The sequence below is a fragment of the Vicugna pacos genome, chromosome 7, assembly GCF_048564905.1.
Source record: "Vicugna pacos chromosome 7, VicPac4, whole genome shotgun sequence".
NCBI classification, from domain to species: domain Eukaryota; kingdom Metazoa; phylum Chordata; class Mammalia; order Artiodactyla; family Camelidae; genus Vicugna; species Vicugna pacos.
In genome coordinates this window covers 5,245,590-5,269,540 of record NC_132993.1, presented here as the reverse complement: position 1 = coordinate 5,269,540, position 23,951 = coordinate 5,245,590, and the positions used below count along the sequence as shown (strand labels likewise).

Here is a 23,951-nt window from a genome sequence, read left to right as displayed (position 1 = left end):
AGACAACGGGGGTCCCTGCCCTCCTCCAGGGCTCAGCGAGCTTCTCAAACGGCGCTCCCACCTTGGCTCCCAGCATATCCCAGAGAGCCTAGGGACGCTTTGAGAGAGCCCTGTCCCGTCAGTCACCCAGTCGGCCACAGCTTCTTGGTCATTAAACCGAGACTTGCAATCCCTCCCTGACTCACCCACCTTACAGGACACTGGAGGGTCTCCAGCAAATAAACACAAGTACATGTGAGAGCCTGCTGAAAAGGCAGATGGAACGTTCCAGCATCAACACATACGGCAGTGACCCAGGCATAAAGAGGAAACCAGCATTATTCGCAAATGATAGGATCATCTCCCTAGAGAACCAATAAAATCAACAGATAAACCATTAGCACTAACTGATAAGAGAGTTCACCCAGCAAGGCTGCCAAGTACAAGATCGGCCCACAAAACACACAGCATTTCTCTCCACCAGCATAAAGCTATTAGAATCGGTAGTGGAAAATAAGATTTCTTTCCTAATAGCAACAAAAACTATAAAATATTTAGGAAGTGACCAAGAATGCACAGGGCCTCTATGGGGAAAAACAAAACAAAACCTTAAACTAATAAAAGATGCAGAAATGATCTGATAAATGGAAAGCCACTCCAGTCTCTTGGATGGGACAAATATTACAAAGATGTCAATTCTCCCCAGATTAACCTACCAAACCAACCTAATTTCAGTTAAGATCCTAGTGGGGTTTTTCTTCCCAGGAACTTGATAAACTGTCTCTGAAATTTACGAAGAAGAGAGGTCCACAATATGTGTGTCAACCTTCAAAAGATGAACAGAGAGGGAAGCTTTGCCTTTCCAGATACTGAGACATACTAAATGCTGTATTTTTAATGTGGTTTTGATGCAAGAACAGACAAATAAATATTTGGAACAAAACAAAGAGTTCAAAGACAGATCGATGGATATATGGGAAATTAACCGGTAATAAAGGTAGCCCCATAAATCAATGGAAAAGAACAGGCTGTTTACTAGATGTGTTGGGAAAATTGGCTCAGTATATGGAAAAAATACAACTTGGTCCCTGTTTGGCACCACAGACAGCGGAAGGCAGGATGGCTCAAAGACCCAACTGATAAAGGTAAAACAATTAAGTTAATAGAAGAAAACATAGACCTTTGCAACCTTGAGTGGTGAGGAATTTCTTAAACAAAACTTCAGAAGCACAAACAAAGCTCAAAATCCATGATTTTGTATCAAAAGGAAGTATCTTTGTTGGATAAATTTAACAGATGACTGAACGGGAGCAGATATGTGCAATATCTTGATTCAGCAGGAAATAATATCCAGAATACGTGCTGGATATTTAACTGCATACATCTGTATTTCGAGACTACATAAGCAACTCTGGCAAAGCAACAAGAACAAAAGGCAGCAGCGTCATAGAAAAGTGAGCAGAGGATATGAGCAGGTAATTCGCGGGAGAGAAACCTGAACGGCTACCAACAAGATGCTCCGACTCGCATGAAATCAAAGAAATGCAAATTAAAGCAGCCAGGTATCACTCTCACCTACTGCACTGGCAAAAATTAGAACAGCCGATGATGCCAGGTGTGGCAGAGACGCGGGGGAATAGAAATCCCTTGCTCTGCGTGGGAGTGTGGTGATAGGTACAGCCCTGCTGGTTACAGCTGGACAGTACATGGTTGAATTGCATGCCCGTGTACCCTGTGACCCAGCAACGCCACCCCTGGGGATGAATCCCCGAAACATCCCTACACGAGTCCAAAAGGGGCCATGGACGAGGATGTTCACTGCATCATCATTTATAGAGACAATGTGGAGGGCCCTCTCCAGGAGAGCAGACAGGTGAAATGAGGTGGGAGCACCCCACAGAATATGACGCTACGGACTCAGCGTCAACGAACAACCTGGCTGGACTTAAAGGCGTACTCCCATGTAACAAAAGTGAACACCAGAATACAATATATAGCACATATCATTTACATAAATTAAACCTACATGCAGCCAGACAAAACACACATTTTGCAAGAACATATGCAAGCAACACATTCACAGGAAGTACATTTGAATGGTTGCCTAAGGGAAGGGGAACTAACGGATGGGGAGTGAGAAAAAAGAAAAAGGAGAAAAACCAATGAAAGAGAAAGAAAAAACCAGTAACACGAATATCTTGGTTTCCACGATTTAGGGAGGAGGCAGGAGCTGGGGCCAGCAAAAGCCTGGGGTTGGGGGAGACACACACACACACACACACACACACACACACACACACACACACGCATGCAGAAGCTGGGTGCAGGGCAAGGAGTGAGCGCTGTAGGGAACAGGGATGCTGCGGCCCTGAGTCGGCTCACTTCCTTGGTTGGCCAGGACCTGTGGCCATGTGGGTGATGCCCTGCCTAATGGCAAGTAGGATGCCAAGAGCCTTGGCACTTGATACTGCCCTGCCTCTATTCTCTTATTTGCTGAACCTCTCCCAGCGGTACCCAAGAGGACAGGTGTTATGATCCCACTTAGCGAATGAGGAATTGCAGCTCTGGGAGCCCAAGCTAAAACCCAAATTTCCTGGGGCTTTGAGACCATCATGCCGAAAAATGGCCCTCTGAGGCAAGTCAGCCTGTGCGGTGGTGTTCCATGCCGGGCAGGACTCGAGTGGAAAGAGAAACACTGGATAGGAATTCTCACCCAAGCACCTGCCAGCTGGGGAAGTCCCCTTAGCCTTTCCAAGTGAGAATTTCACTCCCGTAAAATGATGGAGAGGAGGCCTCCCCAGTCTAAGGACCACCTGCCACAAAGCATGTGTCCCAGCTTGCAAACTACAAGTGCAGTCTCAACAGTGAGGGAGCCTGTGAGAGCTGGTCATGCGCCATCGTCCCCTCCCCCAGCTTAGCTCCCTGGTCCGGGCCTCCTTGGTCCATCCCTGAGGCGGGGAGGGTGAGAATCCCCAGTGCCTTCCCTGCAGCCCACAACATCCCCCACACTCAGCTGGGCTGGAGTTCTCCAAACTCTCTAAGTGGCCACCTCAGTCCACCTCTTCCTGACCCACCTTCCTCTGGCCCTGACAGCCTCCTCATCCACTAAGACCCCTCCCAGCCCTGGCATTCTGTTATTCTAAGGCTTTTCAGAGAGGGAGAAACCAAGGCCCACAGATGGGAAGTGATTTGTCCAAGGCCACACAGCAAGTCTGTAACTAAACCAGAAATTGCTCCCAAGACTCTGACTCCCAGGATAGGGTTTCTGCAACACAGCACACTGCCCTCTTCATTCATTCATTCATTCATTCAGCAAGCATGAACTGAGCTCCCACTCTGCAGTACACACACAGATACAACAAAGAACGAAGCAGGCCACTCTCTGCCCTCACAGAGCTTACAATCTAGTGGGGGAGTCAGACATGGCAGTCTCAACCACAACTGTGGGCGAGGGCGATGGTGGGTCAAGGAGAAGATACCGCCCTGCCCTCAAGGTGCTTCTAGTCCCTGGACACTTGGTAGGAATGGAAAGGAGTCCACTTGAGGCCACCCACAGTTCACATGGGCCCCTGGACTAAGGACAGGAAGGGACTTTAGGGGGACCGCGGTTCATCCAGAGCCCCCCCATACTCATCACTGGCCCCAGGTGGCCTTCTGTGCCCCCTCTTTGGCCCTGACCCCACAGCAGGGAGGAAAGTTTCTGTTAAACTCCTTCACTGAAGGCTAGCTATTTCCACGTCCCTCCCTGCTTACAGGGGAGGAGTGATGACAGAGAATGTCTTTTTAAAGAAAAAGGTTCGTTCTCCTTCCAAGCAAGGGGTTCCCTAACAGAGGCATTTCAGGCCCCCTCGGGGAAGATATTTAATTTCGAAAGAACTTTCTTGGAACCTTTCAAGTCCTGCCACCCTGGAAGCCACCTCTGGGCAGAAAAGAGGCAGAGTCTCTCCCATCTCACACCCCAACCCCTATGTTGGTCCCCCCTGCTGCCCACAGCCCCCCTCCCCAGAGCCCAAGGCCACCATCAAACTCTGCTCCCATCCCAGACGGCTCTGCACAAATATTTACATAGCTCCTCTCGGGGGCTACAGCAGACACAACATGGAGGAGCCACCCTCCCGACACTCTCCAGACCCCAGAGGAGACCAAGAGTGGCCCACACACCCTCAGTCATGGCAGGCCTGCCTCGCCCCCAGGGTGGAGCTGGGACAGGAAGCCCCAAGCAGAACAGGGCACCCTGCTCCCGCTCAGGAATGACCCCCCCACCCAGGGAGCCCCTGGAGCTGCGGAGGGAAAGCAGCTGGGCCCTGAGGCAGCCCCGCCCCACTCCTGGCCACCATGGAGCAGGTGCTCTCCCCCACCTGACTCCAAGCTGCCCAGGCCCTGACCAAAAGGCCCAAGGTGGAGGGAGACCCCTAATGGCTTCCCCACTCTCCTGTCCAAGAAAAGTGCTACCTGTGTCTAACCGCGTTCCTCTGAGGGTCACCCCGGTCGGCTCCCTCTTAAGGGTGCAGAATATACCCAGGCGCCAGTCTCCACCTGACCTGCCTGCCGGCCTCCACATACCCCTTCACCAGCAACCAAGACTGGTGGCGGTCTGGGGACCTGACAATCAGGTCCCTGCCTGGTGGGGACGGAGGGGAGTGAGAGTCAGAGCTCTAGACCACAATACAGAAGGGCGTGGTGTGGGAGCCTCACAGTGAGGAGTCTGATTTCAGGGACCAGGGAAGAGATAGGGAAATGGCCCGGAGTGTGTGGAAGGTCACAGGAGGCCCAGAGGAATGGCACCGGTGCCAAGAGTACCTGCACAAGCACCTGGGAAGCTGAAGTCTGAGTCTGGGGACCACAGACCAGTGGGTGTGGGGCCACCTCTGGGTCTCTGGCTCCCCATGGGCTCTGAGGGCGCTGGGGAGCATGCTGGCCCTCTCCAACCCTCCCCCAGCCCACAGCTCAGCTGTTGCAGTGGGGGGCCCTCTGACCCTGTTACCATGACAACCAGCCTGCAACTGGAATGGAGAAGCAGACAGACTCTTCTCTAGAGACACCCCCATCCCCACCCACGCACAGGCTCCCGAGGACACAGGGACATGGAGACCAGGCCAGGACAGGCAGAGGTACAGGGAGCCAGACAGAGACTTCCAGATGGAGCCCAGAGAGGCGGAAGACACCAGGGCAAAGGGAGAGTGGCAAAGAGGAAACCTCAGGGGTGCTGGAGGGAGGGAAGAAGAGACACAGCTGCAGGGAGAAGTCGGTAAAGGCCGTGGGGAGAGAGAGAGGGACAGAGACCACGGGCACAGGCAGACGCTGAGTGTGGCGGGGGGCGGGGCAGAGAGATGCGAACAAAGAGCAGAGAGAACACAAGGGACAGAGAGCAGGGGACCTCCATGAGGCCTGGCAGAGGAGAGGAGCACATGAGGAGGAGCCGTGCTCGAAGGGGCCCACGGCCTACTCCAGTGCAATGTGGGAGGGCAGGTGTGCCCGGCATCACTGGCCACCAAGGAAACGCCCAGAGCCCCACAGGGATGCCACCACCTGCCGGCCCCATGCTGCAGGGGCCCGGCTCCCAATTCCACCTTAATCCCGGCCTGACATGAAGGGGCAGGAACACAGCGCCAGTGAGCCCTTGGCACCCCATGTCCAGTCCACACCCCCCAAGTCCGGCCTCCCAACCTCCCAGCAGTCCCAGCAGCTAAATAATGGGGCTGTCTGGCTCCAGGCCCTGACACTCCACAGAGCTAGCCTAGAGGCACCGATACAGCACAGCTGTCCGCAGCGGCGCCTGCCAGCAAAAGGTCCCGCCTCCTCCCCAGCCACCCACCTCCCCGGGGCTGAAGCCCAGGGACCCACTCTGCTGTGGCTGGCCCAGGCAGAGACCCTGAGAAAGGCCTGGACAGAAACAAGAGGTGGAATCCGCATTCCTCCCTTCTGCCTCTCTCCTCTGCCCATGCACAAAGCCGTGAGCTCATGTTCACACACACACACACAGAGCCCAGGTCAGGCACAGAGAGCTGCCCAAGGGACGGCACAGAGGGAGAGGGAGGGAAGGCAGAGGAAATATCTCTGCACCCTAGGCCTGGAGGGCCAGGACAAGTAGGGGCCCACAAAGCCTGAGGGCCAAGGCCAGCCTATGGGCCAGCAGGAGCTACCTGATCCCCATGGAAACTAGGTGACAGCAGAGAAGGGGGCAGGCAGAGATGGCTGGCATATGACTTTCTGGGTCACAGCCCCATTTGGAGTAGTAACCTGGAGTGGGGAAAGATCTTGAACTTGGGTGGGGGGCCTGGGTTCTAGCCCCATTCCCTCCATGGATTCACTGGTAACTTGACCTCTGCTTCTCAGTTTTTCCATTTGTAACTTGAGTGGACTGGATTAGGTGATCCGCGAGGTCACCAAGATTCCATGATAGCATGGCCATCCTCTCCCGAAGTCACCAGTCTGGGGCAGGAGGGAGGGCCAGCTCCTCACTCACACTACAGCAAAGACAGAAGCACTCAGGCCCCAGATGCCAAGCGGCCCAGCAGGCACACCAAGCCAGAAGTAGAAACAGGCTCAAGGCAGTAACCAGCTTGGCCCATAGCATAGAATCTCTGGTGTTAGACCTGAATCCAGGACTTGTGCATTCACATTCTTTTCGTTATATCAACGGTTTGCAAACTTTCAAAATAAAAGTGTGCATAAAGTAACGTGCAGTACGTAGGCATACCTATAACTATTTTGTGTCATTGTTAATCTATGACAGCAGAGCAGAGTGGACAGGGCTCTGATCAGATAGACATGGTTCCATTACCAGCCCTGCACTTTCTAGGTGTGTGCGTCTTTGAGGGAAGTTTCTTAATCTTCCTGAACTCCAGTTTCCTCATCCATAAAATGGAGGGGGAAAAATAGTATCTACCTCCCAAGGTTGTTGTGAAGAGCCCATGAGATAACGCAAGGGAAACATTTAGCTCAGTGTCCAGTGGATAAAAGGCACCCACCGACATTAGCTAGTACTAGATGAGCAGACAGATATTAAAGCAGATCTGTTCTGATTAGGTTCCGGGGAGACATCAGTGAAAAGCTGCACAGAAGGCCCTGCCTTCCAGAGTTTGCCTCTAGTCTCCCAGCCGCTACCTCCAGCCAGAATGCCCACTTGCTGCAAGCAAACCCTCTCCCAGAGGGCCCCAGAGACCATCTCCCATGTAAAGCTATCCAGGGATCTCAACTTCACCTCTGCAAAAGCAGGGGGGTGTAAGCCTTTGCAGGGCAGCCTCAGCCAACCCTGAGCATTCAGGGGAGGTTCCAAGGTACAGGGCTAAGGGCATACAGGGGCTGCTGGCTCACTATGCCCCCAGAGGGAGACAGAGTGCTGTCTACAGCAGGTAAGCTCCCTGCGGGCTCGGACCTCATCTGTCTCTTACACTGTTCTTGCTGCACCCAGCTCACAAGGGTTCCGTAAATGCTCATCAGATACATGCTGGTGAGCAGAGGTCCAGTGGCAACTTCTGGAGCCCCCTCCTCAGCCTCTGATAATTGCAGGTCCCCCAGAGACCTGCTGCACGGCCCTCCCTAAGCACAGCCCACCCGGCCAGGGCTGAGGGTATGGGAGCAGCTCCACTCAGGGTTTGTTTATCCGCTCTCCGGAAGCCCACAGCAGCTGGGCCGGGAAGCGGTGGCTGAGCAGAGACACCTGGCGCAGGAGAAGGTGGTGGGCGGGGCGCTCAAAAGATGAGACAAAGGGAACTGAGGTTGTGGGGAGAGGCACACACCTCCCGCCAGGTGCAATTGAAATGCAAGAGAGAGGGGGCAGGAGAGGGGCAGCAGAGAGCGAGCCAGAGTCCTGCCGCCCTTCCCCGGCTCGCCCTCAGCGACAACTCCCCAGACCAGTCACCTGGCAGGGGCTGTCCTAGGGTAATTAGAGGCCTGTGGCCGGAGGTCAGCGCCCAGCCGCCGGCCTGGACTTCTGTTACCTCCGTCCATGCACGCACCTGCCATCCCGGCGCCGTCAAACTCCAACCCACCTAGCTCAAGGTGCCCACCACATCTGCCTAGGGAGGAAGGAACCAGAGGCACCAGACCCACAGCCAAGCAGCCTCTTGGTCACCCCGTAAACCATCCCACCAGAGTGCTTTAAGTAGAGACCCAGTCCGCCCTGCACCCCCAACGCCCAGCCCGCGCCTCCCGCCTGGCGCACAGCAAAGGTCCCTGCTGGGATCACGCCCCCATGGAACCCACCCGGGATCCAGCCAACCTCAGGCCGCCCCCAACCCACGGTCCCCACCCTTACCCACGGCCCCCACCCCTACCCACGGCCTTTCGGCCACGCCCCCACCGTGGCCCCACCCCTCGCCGCGGCCCCGCCCCTAGCCCCCGCCTACCATCTTTCCGGTAGAAGGAGATCTCCACTTTGCGCTCCTCCGCGCCCAGCAGGGCCTGCGCGATCTGCGCGGCGGCGCGGCGCTGCGTGCGCGGCCCGTGCAGGAAATCGCAGGTGCACGGCCGCTGCATCACCTCGGCCCGTGAGTAGCCGCACAGCTCGCAGAAGCCGTCGTTGCAGTAGATGACAGCGCAGTTCTCCACCCGAGCGTTGGCGATGATGAACTTGCGGCCTGGGGGGCGGAGATTAGAGGGCACGTGAGCAGGGACCCTAGCCTTCCCGGCTCCCAGACCTTCCCCGCATTCTCTTGTCACACACAGCTGCCCACCCCCGGGGACTCCTCGCCCCAAGAAGCACAGCAGGGACTGGGGTCCCCAGCAGGGGACGAACGCAGCTGTGCCCTGACACAGGTGCCACGGCTGGGGACGGCCGGGTGGCGCGCCCCCTCCCCCGCCCGGCCCGCGGGCTGGCTGCGTGGCTTCCCCCGGGCGGGCTGCCAGCTGCGTCCCCCCCGCCCCGCTCCTCCGCGCCCGGGGCCGAGGCCAGCCTGGGCGGGTGTCAGCAACGCGTGTCAGCAGCCGCGGCGGAGGGATAAACACTGGGCCTGGAGAGGGATCCTGGGAAGGGCCAGAGATGGCGGCCAACCTTCCCTTTGCACCGGCTCCAGCTTCTCTTCCTGACCTCTGCCCTCTAGACTGAGAGGCGCTCCCTGAGCACTCCTTACCCCGGGGATCCCTAGGAAATCACTCCCCCAAGTATCTGCAGACCCTGCCAGGTCAGTACTTCCTGGGACTTCTGCGCCCCCTCCAAGGGCAGTCAGGGGCTGGGGAGTGGGCGTACCAAAGAGGAAAAGGAAAGTAGTACCACATGAGCATCTACGATTCTTTCATTTAATACTCTGATAACCCAGCCACTATCCTCATTTAATAGATGAAGAAACAGACTCAAAAGAAGTTCAGACCATGCCCTTATCTTGCAGCTTGTAAATAACAGACCCAGCTTTGGAACCTTGGTCTGGCAGAAGGTGAGGAATAAGCTGAGGGTCACAAGAGAAGCCCAAGGTCATAGAGAGCAAGGAAAGCGACCTGCAGCTCCAAACCATGGAAAGACCCAGAGCTCAGGGCCAGCCTGAGAGAGTGGCTTACTAGTAAGGAGACAGACCCAGAAAAGGGGGTCTCCCCCAAGGATGTGAGGCCTTCCTAGTTTGGCCCCATGAAGGTGAGAAGCCCCAACGGACCCACTGCAGCTAGACTTGGCTCACCCCCACCACACCTGCCCCAGAAGCCAGGCTGGTGGGTGAGCAGCAGGCGAGCAGCAGCCCCAGCTGTGCCAGGAAAGATGCTCTGTGGATAAGAGCTTTTTATAAACATAGAGGTTTCCGGGCACTTTGGCCTTTAGTGCTGGGGCTTTCAGTAAGAATCGGAACTCTGCCCTGTCCCTTCCCGGTGGGCACAGCCCTCAGGCTGCAGCCCTGGGCAATCCCACGGGCAGGGCCCAGGCTGCTGCATGGCCTCCTCCTGCCTTCTCCCCCATCCTTACCCTGGCTTCCAGTAAGTTACTTTTGAAGTCGGGTCATCTTTAGGTCAGTTCTCCAGGCCCCGCATAACTATCAGGCAGCCATCTACCCCAGAAGGCAGGGCTCCCTGTCAACAGGAAAAGATCCCTGACCAAGCCTCCATCTCCACCTGAGCCCAGGGCAATCCCGAGTACAAGCCACGCACGCGCCAGCTTCTGAGAGGAACAGCCACCTGGCCACCCCCCACTCCCAGGCCTGGAGAGAAGAGTGAGTTTCTTCGAAGGCAGGCCCCACCCCCACCTCCTTCCCTGAGCTCCTGGAATTCTGAGACAGAAGGAACCTGAAATGTCCCACAGTTTGGGCCATGTACGTTCTGTTCTTGCATCCACAGACCCCCATTCACATCCAGGTCCTTTGGCCACCCCCTCCTTCCCAGGAAACTGAGAAACTGAGACTAGGACAAGGAAGAGAGTCACTCAAGGTCACATAGCAGTCAGTGGCAGAGGTGAGGCCAGAAGGCAGGCCCCCAACTCCTAGCCCAGGTTCTTCCCGTGCCTGCACAGCCTCTTGGAGCTTGTGGGAAGGAAAGCCCCAGCCTCACCGCCCTCCGCCACGTCAGTCTCCTCCCCCTCAGGATCATCTTGTTCCTCTGCTTCAGACAATGCTGCCCATCTAACTGACCCCTCCCTCCCCCCACCACAGTTACAAGCACACGTTGTCCTGTGCTCACAGGGTCATGGGCAAGGAATGTCACCCGCTCCCAGGGCCTTTGGCAGTCACACCCACCATGGCACATGCAGCCTTGGGGGCAAACACGCATGCCAGGAGGGTGCAAACAACCACACACAGAACATTCACCTAGCCTGGGACACTTCTGGAAGCCTCTCCTACTGGGCCAGCATTTGAGGTGCTGCAGACCCCGTAAAGGGGCTCGGGACAGGAAAATCAACAACTTGAGGTCACTGCATGGAGCCTGTTAGACCCCCAAAGCCCAGCTTCAGCCCTGGTTCCCTCTCACCCCAGAGCCCACAGTTTCTAGCCTTGTCAAAGACACCCTCCCCCTCCACTGCCCCGGCAGGGTCAAACTCATGGGAGACACATACACACGCCACACACACCCAAGAGCAGATTGGGCACTGACCCCACATGCTTGGCTTTCAGTCTCTAGCAACACAATCAGCATGGGCACGGTGCTCTTAGGGTCCCACAGTTTGGACCATATACATTCTGTTCTTGTGTCCACACAGCACCATCCACTTCCAGACATCCAGAGTTAGAGATAACTGCACCCTCCCATCCCACCTCCCTTCCCTGCACACTCAGGGTATTACATTCACTCTCCCCATCCCGAAAACATGAGCTGAGCCTCCTACCTTGTGCCCCAACACCAGGCCCCTTGGCCCCAAGCCCACGGCCCCCGGCACCAAGCCTTGCCCCCGCGACCCCTGGCCAGCGCCTTGGGGCCACCAGCCCCCACTGACTCGCACTTACTGGATGCACACGGCCCGGGCACGCCCCCCATCTACACTCTGGAGAGCTCGGCCCGCCCCCAGAGCCCCCTCCCCGCCGGCCCCCTCCCCCACTCACTCTGGCCCTCAAACTTGCGGATGATGGTGTCCAGGAAGGTGTTCTGCGGCGCGACGTGGCCCCTCCGCACGGGCATCCTGAGCCCATGGGCGGGCCGGGCGGGCCCCCACCCACCCCGGCCCGGCCCGGCCCAGCACAGGCTTCGGGTGGCCCGGCCCGGCCGTGATCCTCGCGCCCCGCGGCCAAGCAGAGCACGGGCGGGGCCGGGACTGGGTTGCGGGCGCGAGGTCTCCGCTCGGCGCCGGCTCCGGACCGCGGGCCTGGCCTGGAGCTGCCTGAGCTCGGGCCGCCCGGCCGCCCGCACACCTGTCTGCCGGCCCCAGCCGAGCCGCAGGCTCCGCTCCGCCGCGTCCCCGCGCTGCGCTCCGCCCGCCCGAGCGCCAGGCTCCCGGCTCCCGCCCGCCGCGCGGACAGCCGCTCCGGCGCCCGCGGCTCGGGCTGCGCCTGCGGCTCGGCCCGGCCGCGGAAGGGTTAACGCGGCGCGCGCCCCTCAGGCTCCGGCCCCCGCCTCCCGGCCCCCTCCCGCCAGCCGCGCGCCCGCAGCGCCGCCCTCTCCCCCCACACACCCCGCGCGCCCGCCCTTCCCATTGGCTGAGCCGCGTCGAGGGCTCCCCCTACCCCAGCCCCTCGCTCAGCCCCGGAGCCCCCGGGACTCGCGCGCCCCAAGAGGGGGAAGGGACCCTTAGGTAGGGGAACTGTGAGGACAGGTGCGACGGCCGGCCTTGAGGCGGTCAGGGAGGAGTCTTGGGAATCCCGCACCCTCCCCACTCCACCCACCTAGCCACCCGGGACTGGGAGGACTGAGGAACCTGACTTGAAGGGAGAGGGCAAGTCCCTTATGCCCTGCTCCCCCACCATGCCAGGCAGGCTCGGACACACAGCATGCGCTCCATAACCAATACTGGTGACATAGGCGAGGCCTGGGCCCTGGGAGGACGAGCACGGGGTCAGGGGAGACCCGAGAAGTGTGAAGGGCAGGACAATCTGTAGGCCCCTGGCCACCAACGTTTGAGATCAGGGTGGGTGAGATTTAGGAGGGGCACACACCCACAGCAGGAGCGCTCCCCCAATGTACACACACACACACACACTGCCCTCTCTGGGGTTATTCCAGGCCCTCCTGCACAGAGGGACATTCTGACAGGAGTTACGGCCTCCTAGCTGCGGGATCAAAGAGAAGACCCTGAACGCGAGGTTCCAGCCTGGGGATCCCCTCGTCCGAAGGGCCCGCCCTCCCTCTGCAGCGCGGGGCCAGCAGTGCAGGCCCAATCGGCGGGCTCGGGGCCCTGCGGCGCTGCGGCGGCCCAGCCCCTCGGAAAACCCTGGCCTAGCCGCAGGCCCCTCCCCCCGGCCAGCTGGCTCACTCCAGCTGCAGCTCCCTTATTTAGGCAAGGAGGCCTGAGGATGCTCAAGGGCAGGCAGGGTGTCTGCCCGCCGCCTGCCCATCGCCCGCCTGGGTCTAACGGAGGGTCTCCGGGGCGCAATGTCCCCAGCCTGAGCAGCCAGGCAGGGCCTCAGGACGCTCAGGGCCGGAAGGCGAGTGTTGACAGCTGAGCTGGCCGGTGGGGAGGAGTCGGCCACTGAGCAGCTGCTGGCGGGTCCCCTCCCCTGCAGCCCGGATCAGAGACCTGGGAGATGGATGGGGCCATGTGAGGGCCCCTGAGGGCTTGCAGCTGCCTCTGTCCTTGGAGCAAGGGGGTGGGTCTTGTCACTGGGGAGAACCATCGTGGGATATGGAGGGAGGGGAGGAACAAAGGACAGAGAAAGCAGCAGAGCCTGGAAGGCAAAAGGCCAGAGGAAGAGGTCCCAGTGAGACCACCCTGCCTAGACTTTCACCTGCCACCCGGGAACAAGTAGGGGCGAACCCTGGGGCCAGATGGGACCATTGGCCAGCAGATGACACCCCTTTTTTATTTGCTGGTGGGTGGGCAGTGACTCAGGGAGGCAGCCAGTGGGAGAGAAGGAGGTGGCTCCACCAGCTGATGCTAAAAAAGACCAGAGGCTCTTGCCTGTACAGTCATCCCTTCGGCCCTCTCCACCTCCGGCAGCTTCTTCACCCTCACTTCAAGATGCCCAGGACCTTTGGTGGCACAGACCCCCCTTCCTCTGTGACCTGGCATCAGGTACATCAACCCATCTGGATACTAGAAGGAACCCAGTCTATGACTCAGCTCTTCCCCCCCCCCACCCCCAGCAACCACCCCCTGGATGCTGCTTTGCCTGCACTAAGTCCAGGGTGATTCACCTGCGAGTGGGTGTCTTCCCCTCCAGGTCAAGGGATTGAGAGAGTAAAAAGGGTCTGCTTTGAAAATGGGTGTGGGGAGAGAGGAAGGGGAGAGGGACATCTGTATTGGAGAGCTGGGCTGCCTAGACTGGCCAGCTGTCCACACTGAGGTACCCATGTTCCCGTGTTCCTCTGCTCTTATCCCTTGGGAAGGATGAAGGAATCAGAGGGACCATTGATCCCCCCAATAAAGAGGAGACTGGGCCCAGAGCAGCCCTCCTTCTGTGCATAGAGGCCACAGGCAAGGAGAGACCTGTCCCCTTAGGCAAAGGAGAGGTAAATCTCTCTCTTTCCCTCTCTTTCCCTCTCTTTCCCTCTTTCTCTCTCTCTCCCTCTCTCTCTCTCTCTCTCTCTCACACACACACACACACACACACATATGCACAAACACCTCAGTGAGAAGTGAAAGCTGAATGGAGGTTCTGCCTTCCTGGAGGCTAAGGAGAGTCTGAGGGCAGTCCCAATGAGCCAACCCCACAGCCAAGGACTGGGACAAAGAAGAGGGACCATGAGATGGGAGGAATTTGCCCAAAGGCATCCTTCCTGGGGCCACAGGTACCAGGCCCCAAGAGGTAAAGAGCAACAGATGAGCTGCTAGAGAAGCCTCCGCTGCCCACCCCCTTTCCACCTCCACTACCCCCAGATCCAGTAGAAAGAGGAATGTGCCCAAGCTTAATACCCAGAGCTACCAGAATCCGCCCCACCCCCACTGGGGCTCACTGAGCCATTTGCAGGGATCAGTCCTAGGAAGAGCTTCCCCAACCGGGCCTGTGACCCTGGACTGTGATGGAGGGAGGGAGGGAGAAGCTGTACTGACAGTGAGACACACGGGCACTTCCCAGCTCCCTGAAAGAGATGGTTTGGGGAGAAAAGTCCTTGGAAAAGATCCTCCCCACCCCACTCTCTGCTCCTGCTCAGTCTGAGGGATCCTGTCCTGGGAGGAAAAAAGGAATTGAAGCCTGCCCCTGCTGGTGGATCCCCAAGGAACGAATGCAGCCAAAATGGTGCCCAAAAGAGCAAGTGACAGTCACAGGGGACTGGAAAGCAGTTCCAGTCAGGTGGGCGCAGGAAAGACAGCTGATGGAATGGCTCCTCAGAAACCCCAGGGAAGAACATGGAGTAGTCCCTCACTGCGCTAGGGGAGGCTGAGACTGCACGGTGGGGCCTGTGTTTCTGTGTGATTGGGTACTGAGAAGGAAGATGTTCTCAGAAAGGAACTGGGGTTAGAGGAGAGGAAGATCAAAGAAGCAGCATGTTTCTCCACAGAAGTGGGTGCTCAGGGCTTGCTGAGAACACGAAGAGAAGGAAGGGAGGGAAGGACCCACCACAAACCCCTAGCCAGGAGCCAGAGCTCCATCCACTCACTGCCATCTGTAGCTCCACATGCAGTGATCTTGTCAACCTCCCGCCATAGCCAGCGTCTTCTCCCATCCACCTGATAACCACCCTTAATGGGACTTTTTCCTGCCTTGGTGATATCCAAAGAAGCAAGTAAGGTGCTAGAGACTAGGATTCAGGACATCTGACTTTTAATTCTGGCTCTGCTACTAGTCGCATCAACAGATGTCTACTGGGGGCCCTCTATGTACAAGGCCCTATGCCAGACACCGTGAGGGACGGGAGGGACAAGCTAGGATCCCTCCTCCAGGGATTCACAGTCTACTGGGGCTTGAGAGAGGTGATGTGCAGACAGAAACTGCAGTCTGCGGTAAATCCTGTGGACTACAAGGAGATGTCAAATACTCTCAACTGGAGGAGTCTGGGAGGACCTTGGGAGGGGACAAGCTTTCAGAGCAGGTCCTTGAAGGTCAAGATGCGGCAGGGCAGGAGCACTGCAGGTGGAAGGGACAACGTGAGCACAGGCATAGAGAGTGGAGAATGAAGACCAGGTTTGGGGACAAAACAGTTTGATTTAGTGTCAGTGGAGCATAGGCTAGAGCCATTAGCAGAGGGCTGAGGAGTATGGATTTTATTTTGTGTGCAAAAGAACAGTGGTGGCAGCTGAAATGTATTGTCCATGAATATAGAAATCATATCTGTCTTTGTACAGATCCTAGCATATGGTCAGTATCTAATAAAGGTCTATTGAATTAATGAAACGTGTATTAATAGTTTAGAGAAACTGAGGCAGATACAAACTGTTTCAGTTGTCCCAAACCCCAGTGACTTAAATCAATGACAGCATTTATTTTACTGATGGGGCTGCCTTTTGGGCAGTTTCAGCCAGGACCTCTTGTGTCTGCTCCACTCAACTTGGGACTGAGAGGCTCATTCACTCACGTTTGGTGGTTGATGCTGGCTGTCAGCTGGGACCTCAGCTAGGACAAGAGCCAGAACGCCTCCATGAAGACTTTCCTCGTGGCTGCCTGGCTTCCTCACACTGTGGTGGCTGGTTTCCAAGGGCAAGTGTCCCAAGAGAGGTCCAGGCAGCAGCTGTACCACCTTTAATAACTTAACCTAGAAAGTCACATAAAATAACTTTTGCTACAATCATGGCCCATCAGATTTAAAGAGAGGAACATAGACCCCCTACTTCTCAATGAAGAATTGTCACCAACATAAAAAAAAAAAAAGCACGTGCAATCGGATCTATTGTCATGACCACCTTGGAAAAATATAATCTGCCACCCAAAGCTATGAAGTAGTCCAGGGAGAGAGGGAGAAGACTTGAACCAGGTCAGAGGTGATGGAAAGGAGCCTATTTGTTGGGTAACTTTAGGAGGGTCACTAAATCTCACTTTCCTTGCCTGTAAAATGAGGAGACCAAACAAGCTGATCTCTGAGATCCCTCTTAGCCTCAACAGTGAGTGATTCCTTAATTCTGCACAGCCATGTTCTCCACCCACCACCCATCCTCCACTTTCCCTCAATACCCGTCTCCACTCCACTTTCATCTCCTACCTCTGCTTTTTGATCCTAGGTGCCCTTGAGGACAATGGTTACTTCACAACTAGGACCCTGGTCCATCCTACATGTTTATTTCATACTAAAAATAAATGGAGTGGGAGACACCTTAAGGGAAGGTGAGAAGACCCTCAGACCCATCCAGTCTCCCATTCCACCCTGCTCTGTGCTCCCCCTGCAGAGTCTCCTGAAAACAGACATATGGTACCTGCAAGGAATCCTCAATCCAACTGGGGAGAGAGAACCAATGGGCATGAAATGCCATGAAAACAGTCTGGTGTGACACTGTGCTACTGACAATATGTCCAAGGGAATCCAGAAGAGGGAGGGCCCTGAGTGGGCTGAAGCAGCCAGGGGCGCCTCCTGGGAAGGCTGGGCCTCCTGGATTGTAAGGGCTTTTTCAGGACAGAGGAAAGGAATGACCATCTTCACAAAGCAGGATCCCATAGGAGTCAGGTGTGGAGTCCTCCCACCAATCTACTTACCCCCAAATGAAAAAAGAAGAGGGGACAGTTTAAGTTGATTCTGTCTGAGAACTTAACAGCCATCTGTCCCTTTGATTTAAGGGTGGGGCTCAGCCTTCTCATACACAGGAAGGGGCCCTCCAAAACTTAGCAAGTAACAGAAACTCCAGAATTATTATATAGGAGGCACTGATGAGGAGGGGGAATCTGATTACAAAGATAGGGGTCTGGGAAATTTGTCTGGATACTGAACTTCCATGTATTCCTTTAAAATGAGTATTTACTAAGCACCTACTACGTATCTGACACTGTTCTAGGATATAGTTCTGGTGGTGAATGTTGTTAAATAATGCCATCAGGGTTTGCAGAACGAGTGCATTATTTTGACATAGGTTGGAGGTTTATTTTAGGGTGTCCTTGAGAGACTGAAAAATAGTAAGGAGCAAACCGTGCTTTGGTGCCTCCTCGCCAGGGAAGCTGGCCTGGCAGGCAATCCCAAGCTCTCTTGGCTGCCCAGGAGCTGTGTCTCTGTCCAAGGTGCTGAAACCCTCCATGCCAGGCTCTGCAGGAAACCAGGGAGGGCAGCTCAGGTGACCAAGACTGGGGCTCTCCTCCAGACCCAGAGAATTAGACAGTCACTCCAAATCATAAAAATGCTTCTGGAACTGGACAGTGGCTCCAGGAGGCAGTACATGGTGAAGCAAGAGCTCGCGTTGCCCATTGGTTCTAGGAAGCCTCAAATCTCGCTTTCATCTGTCCAGAATGTGTCTTCCTCCCTCATCCCAACACAAGTCATCAAGGAAAAGATATGAATCCTCTGAACTTTACACTTGCAACTCTTTCCCTTGAAGTTATCTGTTGCTTTATGAAATATTAGAGCCAGAAAGAAACACTTTCCTATTTTAGATGAGAAAACAGATTCAGAGCAGTGCAGACCCTTCCTCAGGGTTGTGGCACAGGAGAGAGGAGAGATACAAGACCCAGAGAGCTCTAGACACAGAGGTAGCTATGTTAGCTCTTCAGAACTATTCCTTGTTCACTCTGCTAAACTCATCAGGTGGAATTTAAGCCTCCCCCAGTGTGGGTGGGAGGGATGGGCATGGGAATGCTAACCCAACACTAGTTCCATATCCTAAAGGGTATCTATCCCACCCTATGAATCTTCAGCCAATATGAAGGACCAGAGAACAGAACTCAGGCCCTACCATGTCTCCCTCTCCATCATCTCCCCAATCCACAAGCAATTATCTGTCACGTTCTATGTGCCCCATGCTGTGAGGGACCCCTAGAGAAATACATGGCATAAAATGCAGCCCCTGGGCCTTAAAGAGTTTGCAATTAGTTGGGAAGAAAATATGCTCACACACGAATAGACAGTATTAGAGGGGCCAAATACAAATAATGACAGCCAACTAGAAAAGTCACATGGTCCTAGATCCCAAGTGCCAAGAAGTGGTTCAGACCATGAATGCTTTGACTTCAGAACAGGGAGCGATCATTTTAAGGCTGGAAAGGGAAGGGAAGACTTCACAAAGCAGCAGAGTTTAAGGAGAATTTGACTGAGCTGAGAACATCAGTCAGGACACCCACATCTCTGTCCCTCTGGAGAACAGAAGCCCAGTGAGGAGCCTTATGATAGGAAGGCTAAGCTGGTGAGGGTGTGAAAGTGACAGCAGTGGCCAATCATGGGCCAGGGGTCCTGAATGTTCAGGAAGCGAGATGTCTCTGTTCTCTGGAAAAGAAAGGGCTTTGAGAGCTCCCCCTTCTGGACCCACAAGGCAGAACACCATCTCGATCAAGCTCCTCTAAATCACGGGTGGACCAGTTCCTACAGCAGCACAGAGTAGAATTAAGTAAGCCAGACAACAGTGAGGACCCAGGAAAGGCCCAGATCACCACCAACAGCAGATACACCAGGAATGGCTCGTTTGCTGGTCATTGGAGGTCAAGGGGCTAATAATCCAGCGGGAAGACAGGAAAAAACAAAACACAAGGACCGAAGGCTTATCAGGACCTGGGATCAGAGTGTCTCTGTCTCACAGGTCAGTAGCAGAGATATAAAGGCTCCTCCTCCCACCCTGGTTTGGAGAGAGTCTGGAGTCTGGCCCCTCCCTGGGACACCCGAGAGGCAAGGAGAAGGGATTCTGCCCAGCCAATCTCTAGTGATGGTTGCTGGAGAATTCCCATGCTGGGCACTCTGGATGCTCAAAGCCCCAGTTCCCAAGAGACCTGGAACCACAGCAACCACACTAGGAAACTGGGCCAGCCTGAGGGACTGAAGGAGAGAAGAGGGGAGAGGAGGAGGGAGGAAGGGGATAGGGCCTGTCACACTGATCCCTGACAACCTTGGCCTTCTGTATAGGGCCCCCATGGCCTGAGACAGGGGGCCACATGGTCATCATTTGAGAAACCTCAGCCTAACCCTAAAAACTCCTCATTTTCACTCTGGATCCCAGGAGGAAAGGGCAATTTCAAGTCCCTGTGGAAACATTCCTATCCACCCCAATGTTCTTGGTCCAAATTAGCTTCGGAAGGGACCAGAAGAGGAGGTCAAGGAGTGAGCCCCAGGCCACACTGCCCAAGGGCACACACATGCATGCAGACACACACACACACACACACACACACACATCCATGCACATACTATACATAGCCATACACAATCACACAGACTCATACTTACACACACACACACACACACACACACACACACACAAGCACAGAATCCGCCCAAGGCTGTGGTTCAGAAGGAAGATTCTAAACCTCAAGGAGAATCAAGTCCTAGAAATACCCAGGTTCCCTCAGGAAGTTAGTGCCAACCCCTCCCAGGAACTCCCAAAGATCGACAGTCACTGTCACTCCCAGGGCAAGATCTTGGGATTCTCACAGTCCTCTCAGCCCCGTGACTGTCCTACCAGTCTGAGGATCAGGAAGCACAAGAGTCTCCAGAACAGGATCAATGTCCCTAAGGAGCCCCCTGCAGGATGGGGCGGCGTCTGGGAGCGCTCCTTCCCACGACCCCCAGCAGCTGCAGGAACTGCCTCCCCTCGCGGGAGCCACGGGGCACCTGCTGATCACGCCCTGGGCTCTGCTAGATGTGCTCCCTGTGCCTTCAGTTCACTACACCCGTGTGGTCTGCTCGGAAGCAGAGAGGTTCCCCAGGGAAGGCATCCCTGCGCCTCACGGAGTCATCATCAGGAACTTCAGGCTTATGCAAACAAACCACTTCAGGGTCCCAGAGGGCTAGTGTGGACCCACCACCCCAGCTGAGCCAGAGGCACACGCCACTGACCCTCGCTCATCCTGGATCTCACTGAGTATCAGGGTGTCTGTGCTCAGGCCTTTGCTCCAATCTCTTCTCTCCAGCTCTCTGCTGCCCCCATGTGGCTTCCTGAAGAAGGGCTGGGCTACTTGAAGGCGCCCTAAGTGCCATCCTGGAGCCCCTTCAGACAGGCAACATCTTCCACTGCCTGAGCCTTGAACACCCCAGACCCTACCTAGAGCCCCTCCCCAAACATCCAACCTCCACCTTGCAGTCTGGAATCTCAGCAAAGCTTTCTGACGCGGCCTGAGTTGCATCCTGAGGACAGAAGGACAGAGGCCTCCCTGAGCCACAGAACGCTGCTCCCCTCCCCTCTGCTTGCTTCCCCACCTCCCTTCCCTCTTTTCCCCTCAGCTCCCCACCCAGGCTTGCCAGCAGGCAGGAAGGAAGCTGCTCATAGTGGGGAGGGCGGGGCGCTTCCAGCTCACACTGAACAACCCCGGGCTGGGCTATAAAGAGCCAGTGCCTTCCGCTCCGTCACCCGCCACCCTCCACCACCCCACAGCTCCTACACACACCCCTGGGGCCAGGGCCTTCCTCCCCCAAGGCCAGGGCATCCCACCCCAAGCCATGCACAGCTCTCTGCTCTGGAAGGGAAGGCAGGAGTAAAGTTTGCTGCCTTCTCAGGGAGCAGGTGGAGCCGAGGGCCTGACTACTAGCCCGCAGAAGGTCTGTCACCCTCCCTGACCAGGCCGATGGGGGCTGGGAACTGGGCTGTCCTCCCCCAGTGGCAGAAAACACAGCCACTGTCAGAGACCAAGCAATTGGGTTCGCAAACAAATTCCCTCAAAAGTCCTTTCCAGCTTAAAATCTCATGAGTTAAAGTTAAAATTCTTTCCTAGTAGTGGAAACTTCAACTCTGTGCATTTTGAAATTTGGGGGTTTTTTGCAATGATTCTAAAATGCAATTGCTAAGAAGAGCAGTCAGCCACTGAGATGCATAAGCCTTAATACCCATCAAGGGTGGCTGGCCAAAAACAAGGCAGGACACGAGGAAGGGTGGGAAAGTCCCCATCCCAGGGGTGGAAGAATCACAAACCATCAGGAAAGCCAGGCCCTTGATGGAAGTTAGGACACATGGGCAGTGCTGGCTGCAACTCCAGGAAGAGTGACCAAAGGGGGGCTCCCCTGTCGTCAAAGCCTCACCTCGACGTTCTTCAGCTGTACTTTTTCTCCCTCTTTTCCTAAAACCGCTGCCATGGCTCCCTCTGCCCAGATCCACACCAGTTCAGGCCCACCCCTGCCCCCACCATCAATGCCGCTGTGCTGAACTGTCCCTGACCTCCCTATGTCTGGAGAATGCCCCCTCTTGGCGCCGTCACCCTCAGCAACCCAATCCCTTCCCTCTGCCCACCCAGACCCGCTAGCCTCGGCCGCCTCCCATCTCAATGGCCCCTCTCCAACTGCCTCTAGAACAGAGCCATGGGCCCCTGGGCGGCCGCATACATTAGCAGTTGAACAAGCCAGTGTTCACGAAGCACCTACTCGGTGTGGGGGCCACAGGCCTGGCAGAATCCCAAATGAGCAAAACTTGACCTGTCCTTCCAGAGCACACGAATTCATTTGGAAGAAAGATCAGACACAGAGCAAGCTGCCCACGAACCACTCTGGGAGGAACCAGAGCGAGAGATGTTCCCGTGGCCTGGGGAGCATGGAGAGAGGGGTTGGGAGGAAGGCGTCACAGAAGAAACACAGTGGGGCCTTGTGGTGGTCAAATCCGCCAGGAAGCACACTAAGAAGGAATTAGAAGCCTAAGAGATTTGTGCCTGTGAAACATAATGGGGAGGCAGGGAAAGGCTCTGGAACAGGATGCAGGTCTGACATCTGTGAAAGGAGAGAAAAAGAAAGAGGATGAGGTGGGAGAAGCCTCGGATCACAGTGAGTTCTGAGATGGTCTCACCAGGCCAGCGGGAGCACCACAGAAAGACCGCCTGTAGACGCCCCCAGGGCAGCAGTGGTGAGCCATGTACCTCCCGGGGCTCAGGGATTGACGCTTCGGAGGAGCGTGAGGGCTTGGGTTTTGCTGCTGGGCAGATTCTGAGGCCATCACACCTGCACCTCCTGCAGCAGGTTCCCTCTGGACAGGGTGCCTCCTGAGATGCCAAAGCTGGGCCGTGAGGAAGGAAAAGAAAGATCTTTAGTCAGAAGGCGAAGGGAAAGGTGGACAGGGCAGCATTAGCAAGAGCCCAGGGGCAGGAAGACATAAGGACAGGTTGGATATCTGTGAGGAAGCCTGTTTGTGTAGAACAGAGGGTTTGAGCCGCACATTTGGGAAACTGACGGCCAGGCCAGTGTGTTGGAGTGGCTCTGACCTTGGGTTGAAGGTTTCAGGGAGAGCCAAAGCATGAGGGAAGCCCTGATTTCGAGATGAGTCTGGCAGCAGTGTGGAGCACAGATGAGAGGGGAGACCCCAAGGTTAGGAGACCACATGGAAGGGCTAGGGTCAGTGCTATCGGTGAGAGGTCATGAAGAGTTCAGCCTCTTATGCTCCTTGTCCCTGAGGAAGCCAGCCACAGCTCTCTTAACTGGAATCTGGAAAAAAGGAGTGATGTGTAGTCAATGGTGACCGAATGGGAGCCAGAAATGGGGTCGGCCTGCTTCAGGCACAGTGAGGAAATGTGTCTGAGAGGTAGGGGCCTGGATCCCATCTCCAGCCTCACTGGAAAGGGAGGCAAGTCGGGTGGGGCCTCAGGCTCCAGGGAAGAGGCAGGCTGGGGGACAGGCCAGGAGTGAGCACAGGCTTCAGCCTTCTGCCTCTCACCTGCCCCTTGCCTGCAGGAGGGCCAGCGAAGCTTTCCAGGCGCCCAAGAACTCAGGCTTGTCCATGTTTACAAGGACCCCTCACCCTCCTCCTTCTAGACTGGCAGACCCTACCTTCTTGGTGTGATCCCAGAGCTCAGAGCACGGCCCATTCCTTCCGGCTGGTCCGCCTGCTGCCCCCCGACACCCACACCCAGGTCCACACCAATCACATCCTCCACTGCTTTTCAGAGGAGTCCAGCCAACACAAATCTACATGTTTATTTGTCTGCCTGTCTGCCTCTCCTGGTCTCTGCCTATCCCAGTCTCTCAACTTCTGTTTCTTTCTTGCAGATTCTCTTAGCCTCTGTGGTCTCAAATCCACAGGGCTTCGACCCCTGTAGATCCAGATGCCCCAGCTCATGGCCTTTCTCCAGCCCCTCCATATCTTAGAACTACAAACCCCAGCATGCACTACTGCTCAAGGTGCCTGGCGAGTGTCAGTGGGCACCACCTGCGTGCTGGAAATTGTAGTTCCCCTCTCCCCACCCTCTTGCTAGGGCTCCAAGATCTCCCCAGTGGGCAGTGTCTGCCTCAGCCCTGGCTGCTGGGTTTATCTCTGGCCTACCACCCCCAGGGAAGCATGCGTCACTGGATGACAGGGTTGGGGTGGAGGCCCTGGATGGCAGCTTCCTGCTCTTTTGTGTCCCCCACTTGAGTCACAGGGGGTGGGGGTTCCAGGAAATTGGAGCTGGGGGGGAAAGGGATACCCTAATGCCAGACCCAAGGGCAAAGGGTCACTGCAT

At 55.9% G+C, this 23,951-nt stretch overlaps 1 protein-coding gene across 3 annotated transcripts in view; it reads right to left on the bottom strand.

Annotated features, from left to right (window-relative positions):
- The window catches only part of KCNH2 (potassium voltage-gated channel subfamily H member 2), a 57,797-nt gene that overhangs the window by 20,891 nt on the left and 12,955 nt on the right, over nucleotides 1-23,951 (bottom strand). The window contains exons 1-2 of one of the 3 annotated variants that reach the window (XM_072964181.1): nucleotides 11,433-11,905; nucleotides 8,331-8,561 (exon numbers count right to left, since the gene is read on the bottom strand). In XM_072964181.1, coding sequence (XP_072820282.1) covers nucleotides 8,331-8,561; nucleotides 11,433-11,508 — 307 coding nt within the window. In that variant the 5' untranslated portion in view covers nucleotides 11,509-11,905. Of the gene's footprint in view, nucleotides 1-8,330; nucleotides 8,562-11,432; nucleotides 11,906-23,951 lie in introns of those variants that run through there. The other 2 variants (XM_072964183.1, XM_072964182.1) reach the window with 2 other exon arrangements.